This window comes from Odontomachus brunneus, unplaced genomic scaffold, assembly GCF_010583005.1.
Source record: "Odontomachus brunneus isolate Ranch 3 - 2012 unplaced genomic scaffold, Obru_v1 Obru_scaffold_057, whole genome shotgun sequence".
Lineage (NCBI taxonomy): Eukaryota > Metazoa > Arthropoda > Insecta > Hymenoptera > Formicidae > Odontomachus > Odontomachus brunneus.
In genome coordinates this window covers 521999-528559 of record NW_022639507.1, presented here as the reverse complement: position 1 = coordinate 528559, position 6561 = coordinate 521999, and the positions used below count along the sequence as shown (strand labels likewise).

Here is a 6561-nt window from a genome sequence, read left to right as displayed (position 1 = left end):
ACACACACACACACACACACACACACACACACACACACACACACACACACACACACACACACACACACACACACACACACACACACACACACACACACACACACACACACACACACACACACACACACACACACACACACACACACACACACACACACACACACACACACACACACACACACACACACACACACACACACACACACACACACACACACACACACACACACACACACACACACACACACACACACACACACACACACACACACACACACACACACACACACACACACACACACACACACACACACACACACACACACACACACACACACACACACACACACACACACACACACACACACACACACACACACACACACACACACACACACACACACACACACACACACACACACACACACACACACACACACACACACACACACACACACACACACACACACACACACACACACACACACACACACACACACACACACACACACACACACACACACACACACACACACACACACACACACACACACACACACACACACACACACACACACACTATACTATATACATGTATGTGTGTGTGTTCCATGCCACACACACACACACACATATTTTATATATATATATATATATTTATTTATTTATATATAGCATATAAACATGATATAGAATGTTTTTTCGAGAGATAATGGTTTTAGGTATTCGATATAGGGAAAAATAGCAAACCTCCAATCACTGGAATAGAATTTCATAAACTACCTAATTCTGATAAGTATATGATTATCGTAACCACTCTTATGCGCATTTATCAATACATCGGTGCCATTGCGAATACCGAGGAGAAACCTCTTCTGCAACAAGTGTTTTACAGATATCTAAACGCGCAAGGTAAACGAAAGTTAAATAGTATATAATTACAAAGAAAGTGTTTTCTTTCTTTCTTTCCTTAAATTCTAAAAAAGTTTATAAGGATTTTGTGATGAAGATTCAAGAAAATGTTATAATAATTAAATATTAGTAAAATTAACCACGATTTTATTGTTTTATTTTTTTGTTATATTTGTTTAAGCAAAAAGTAACTATGATTGTTACAGAGAGGTTTAGTGAAGTAATAAGTTCTCTGCCATATTCAAAGATGCAGTTTTATTATCCTTCCTTGGGTGCTCTACCAAAATCATTTGGATGGTTGACAGAGACTGGTATTCTATATGCCCAGGTACAACTATATTATCATGTCATTTTATGTATTCTAAACATTTAATAAGAATTAAAATACACAAAGAATGCGAAATTATATATAGAATGTTTGATACAATTTGCACGGTTGTTTTACTGAAAGGAGAGCTCATTAAATTGCATAAGAAAGTTTTGTACTATTCTGCAAGTAATCTCATGAATTTTTGAAATATTAATTATTGAAAATTAGAAAAACAGCAAATGAGCGCGCATGATGCGGTGGGATAAGCTAGTTTAGACTCCTCCAAAACAAAGTCTCATCTCTAAATAAAGACATCATAAGCCTAAAGAGCTCGTCTCATCGCATCATGTGCGCTTATTTAGTCTCTCTCTAATTTTCTATAATTAATATCTAAAGACACTCATGAGGTTGCTAACAAAATAGTATAGGACCTTTTCGTTCAGTTTATTAAATTCTACTTATATATGATAATGTACGAATCACGTCAGACACTTTGTGTATGTTCTTTTAGGTGGATGCAAAACCTGAGGGAAACAATGTGCTGATCAATCAGCAAATGCTGACGTGCCCGGAAACAAGTCTCATGGGCAGCAATGTGTCGCAAACTACTTCGACGCCATTATCTTTCGTACTGACAGAATTTCATACTTTGTTGTTGTACCCAGATCATGTGAAAGGCATATCGCTGCTAAATCAAGAATTAATATTTGAAGACGTTTACAACGACGTATGTGATCAATGCGATTGTAACTTATAATTGTGTTAAACAATTAGCTGCATTGAACTTTATTGTGAGATAAAAATATTTATCGTATACATATGATTTAACATTTAGGCAGTCGGCAAATTAATCGGTATCACTAAAGACCCTGCAACGAGGTCAATTTGGGCTTACAGCGAACGAGCTGTTTTCAAATATAGAGTCACGAAGGAAGATAGAAATGTTTGGCAGGTAAAGAGAAAGAGAGTAGAAATGTATTTTGAATATGATAGATCGATAGGTACATCTCAAGGATTATTTCAGGTATACGTAGACAAGGGTGAGTTTGAGCTTGCTAAACAATATTGTAAGGACAATCCCGCGCATATCGATCAAGTGCTCGTGAAACAAGCGGAAATGCTCTTCAAGAATAAAGAGTGAGTTTTACAAAGTACTTTGCTACTGTAAACTTTTAGTTTAGTCTCATCTCCTTTATCATATTTTGGAAATAAATTTGCAGATACGAGAAGAGTGCATTGATTTATGCGGATACGCACTCTTCTTTTGAGGAGATATCTTTGAAGTTCTTACAAGAGTGGCAAATTGAAGCTTTGAAAACGTTTTTGCGCAAGGTATTCTTTTAGTAATGAGTAAGAAATATCTAACAGCTTTATTCCTTATAATAAATATAATTACAACTCAATGATTTATTCTCGATTAAATTAAAATTAATTACGTTGTTCCTGACATTACTTTGCATTTATTTTTATACTTGTGAAAATATTTTATATTTTGTACTTTTCATGTTACATATGTCGCTTGTTTTCTTTTCGTCTATAAAGATTTTAAATATGATTAATTTAATGATTAAGTTAGAAATTTACTTTTAGAAACTCGATGGCTTTAAGATGCAAGATAAGACGCAGATAACGATGATCGTTATTTGGGTGACGGAATTGTTCATGAATCAAATGGGTGCTTTGCGCAGCAGTAATACATCCTATCTTCACGATCCGCACTATATAGAACTGCAAAACCAGTTTGATCAATTTCTCGCTATTCCTAAAGTTGAGGTATTTCACAAAAACGACCAAGTATTTTTACTGAATTTCATGTTTCTATATCTGATAAGACATAGAAATGAATAAATTTATTATTTTAAGAATTAATTTAAAACTTTGGTTGTGCAGGAGTGCATTAGAAAAAATCGCAACACGATATATGATTTAATGGCAAGCCATGGTGATAAAGAAAATTTAATAAACTTGACCGTGATGCATCGCAACTATGAGGAAGTGATTCGTCAGAACTTGTATAAGAGTGATTACGTAGGAGCACTTGGAGTGCTTAAAAATCAGAACAATAAGGATCTCTTCTATCAGTTCGCTGGAATCCTGTTGCAGGAATTACCACGACCCACAGTGGCTGCCTTGATTTCACAAGGCTCACTACTGAAGCCAGTCAAGTTGCTACCAGCCTTGGTCTCGTGCAATAGCGATGAGAAACACGTAAACAACAAATTATTATATTTATTTTTCGTTTCGAATATTATTCGTATTAACATTAATATTAATTTTGATGATATAGCAGTATAGTAATACATTGTCATGTTTTCGACAGGCGAAAGAAATTATAAAATATTTGGAATTTTGCGTGTATAAGCAAGGATCTCAAGAGCAAGCGATTCATAACTTCTTGCTGTCTTTATACGCGCGTCATAAACCGGATGAAGTAATGCGTTACATAAGCTCTCAAGGTACTATTTAAAGTCTTATGGGAAATTAATCTTTTAAGGATGGGAATTGATTAAAACGAGCTAATTTGTATCAAGAAAAATATTAATGCAAGATAGAATATTAGCGCAAGAAGATTATATTGTTTGTTTTTTAGTATAAGATGATCATATATTCTACGAAATATTGTGTGTGTGTGTGTGTGTGTGTGTGTGTGTGTGTGCGCGCGCGCGCGCGTGTGTGTGTAATGATACATACACACATTTGTATATATGTAATTTCCGAAACTCATAAAAATGCTTTATTGGCAATTGGCGACTTCCTGCTAGGCGCGCTACTTAGATTGCTCATTTACGACATCCGTCCTTAAAAACTTATTCTCGTCCTTAAAAAGTAAATTTGCTAGAATTTCGTATGATTTACTTCAACCGCATAAGAGTGGAATTCAATTGTACATTTGTCTAATTTGATTTACTACAAATTATTTTTAAAATATCTTTTTATGAGGCAATTCATCGATATTATATTTTCAGGTCAAGATATCAGTATGGTGCATTACGACGTGCATTATGCATTAAGATTGTGTCAGGAAGTTAGATTGACAGAAGCCTGTGTGCAATTATCAGCCTTGCTCGGTTTGTGGACTACTGCTGTAGATCTCGCACTTACGATCAGCGTGGATCTTGCTAAGCAAATCGCCGCTATGCCATCTGATCATGACGACGAGTTGAGAAAGAAATTATGGTTGAAGATAGGTAAACAACAAACTGTTTTTGATTAAGAATTAATTTAATTTAGATAAGAAATCCGATCCTCATAAATTTACGAGTATATATACCAACATAAAATATAGTTTTATAATTTGCACTGTTTTTCTGTATAATATTGTATAAAATTGCAAATGTTTTTACAGAGCAAAAGTATAAATGTCAATACGCGGAGAAAGAAAGAGGAGAGAGGGAGGGAAAGAGAGGGGTAGAGAAGGAGAAGTAATAACAGACTATAAATATTGTAAAAAGTTTTTAAAAACTTTATTTACACATATTTTTTGTTTTTGATACAATATTTGGTGTCTTTCCATTATTAGTATTACTTTTACTTTGTAAAAGCATTTGCAGTTCTGTGCAAACCAATAGAAAAACAGTGCAAATTACGCAACTACATTATGTCAGTATTCAGCATCCCTCTAATATTCAAATTTAAAATTTAATTATAATTCGTCATAAGTAATTTTTAATCGCGTTATTGCTACTTTCCAGCGGAGCACGTGGTACGAGAAAAGGACGATATACAACAAGCTATGGAATTTTTGCAGCATTGTGATCTCGTGAGGATAGAAGATATCTTGCCGTTTTTCTCCGATTTTGTCACAATCGATCACTTCAAGGAAGCTATTTGCAATTCTCTGCAGGTAAGGATAAACATTCTTTTTCAGTTTAAAATCATATGATTAGATTCCGAATCAAATCCTACTGATTTGAACTTTGAGTTCGGAACACTTCAGAGCTAAACGATTGCCGAAGACCGGATACTTCGGATTGTTGTGAATCATTCAGTGAAAGAAATAACTTTTTAAAAAGTTGAAAGCAAGTGAAACCTTATTATGCTAAAATATTTAAACGACATGAATATTAGGGCTATCATCGAAACAATTAATAATTGTTTATGTCAAAAACGGGTCGAAGAAATTCGTCAGACGTATATATGTTCTATATATAATCCACATCGATGGCATTTATCGGATGCATATAGATATCTATAGTACTCAAGTTAAGAACACTGTGTATATCCTATATTTTGATTTAGTTCAATACACACAGTTTAATTTAGTTCAATACACGACGCGCACACACACACATATACATTCACACATACATAAATATACGTACATAGTCACAGCCACGCACACATACATATATCTATACGAACATCGTTTCTATAAACTAAATAGAAAATTAATAAAAATTTAATCTGTAATAATAAGGATTTCCTTATAAACTTTCTTTTTGTTATCTTAACGCGATAGGAGTATAATCAGCATATACAAGATCTCAAAGAAGAGATGCAGGAAGCCACAAAGGCAGCGGAATTAATCAGAAAGGATATTCAAGCTTTTAGATCTAGGTACTGTTGGAAAACTCTTTGGAAATAATTTATCATTTTCTATAATTTTTTTGTACATAAAATTTCTAACTGAATTGTTATTACAACGTTATCGTATATAATATTACATTGAAAGTTTTGTTTCCGATCTAATTGTAGACATGTTTTTTTCAGATGCACCTTCGTGCACGCAAGAGACGCATGCAATACGTGCGAAGTGCAATTACTATTGCGACCGTTTTATGTGTTTCCGTGCGGCCACAAATTTCATAGCGATTGTTTAGTGGCGGCACTGACGCCGATGCTGTCCATGGATCAGAGAACAAAATTGGCTGATCTGCAACGACAGCTTACAGCCATCTCGAATCGGCCTGAGGATACTACGTCGGTGGCTTCCGTGTCTTTATCCACGAGAGACCAAATCAAGGCTGATATCGATGAACTGATCGCGTCGGAATGCCTCTACTGCGGAGAGCTTATGATAGAGTATGTTTTTGACTGGCATCGAATAATTCCATTCCTAAGCAGTAATAATAGATGGACCGGGTTATCTCGCATACGTACAGAATACTTTTTCAATGAAGACTTCATTCGCTTAGTTTTCGCCGAGCGTTTACGTTCATACGCGTATTAAATCAAAACTTTCTATTAAATAATTTTAATATTGACATGTCAACGACGATGTATTCAATTGATATAATGATATAATTGATATAATGCATCTTCTTGATGGATATTTAACTATAACGTTATGTAATATATATATATATATATATATATATATATATATATATATATATATA

General features: G+C 34.4%; 1 protein-coding gene across 4 annotated transcripts in view; it reads left to right on the top strand.

The window, feature by feature from the left end:
• The window catches only part of LOC116845713 (vacuolar protein sorting-associated protein 18 homolog), a 21498-nt gene that overhangs the window by 3797 nt on the left and 11140 nt on the right, over nucleotides 1–6561 (top strand). For all 4 annotated transcript variants that reach the window (XM_032818737.1, XM_032818736.1, XM_032818735.1 and 1 more), the window contains 13 exons: nucleotides 723–912; nucleotides 1119–1240; nucleotides 1734–1949; nucleotides 2058–2174; nucleotides 2247–2359; nucleotides 2443–2554; nucleotides 2813–2995; nucleotides 3113–3430; nucleotides 3543–3678; nucleotides 4189–4410; nucleotides 4915–5066; nucleotides 5682–5779; nucleotides 5933–6244. In XM_032818737.1, the coding sequence (XP_032674628.1) occupies nucleotides 723–912; nucleotides 1119–1240; nucleotides 1734–1949; nucleotides 2058–2174; nucleotides 2247–2359; nucleotides 2443–2554; nucleotides 2813–2995; nucleotides 3113–3430; nucleotides 3543–3678; nucleotides 4189–4410; nucleotides 4915–5066; nucleotides 5682–5779; nucleotides 5933–6244 (2291 nt within the window). The remainder of the gene's footprint in view (nucleotides 1–722; nucleotides 913–1118; nucleotides 1241–1733; nucleotides 1950–2057; nucleotides 2175–2246; nucleotides 2360–2442; nucleotides 2555–2812; nucleotides 2996–3112; nucleotides 3431–3542; nucleotides 3679–4188; nucleotides 4411–4914; nucleotides 5067–5681; nucleotides 5780–5932; nucleotides 6245–6561) is intronic.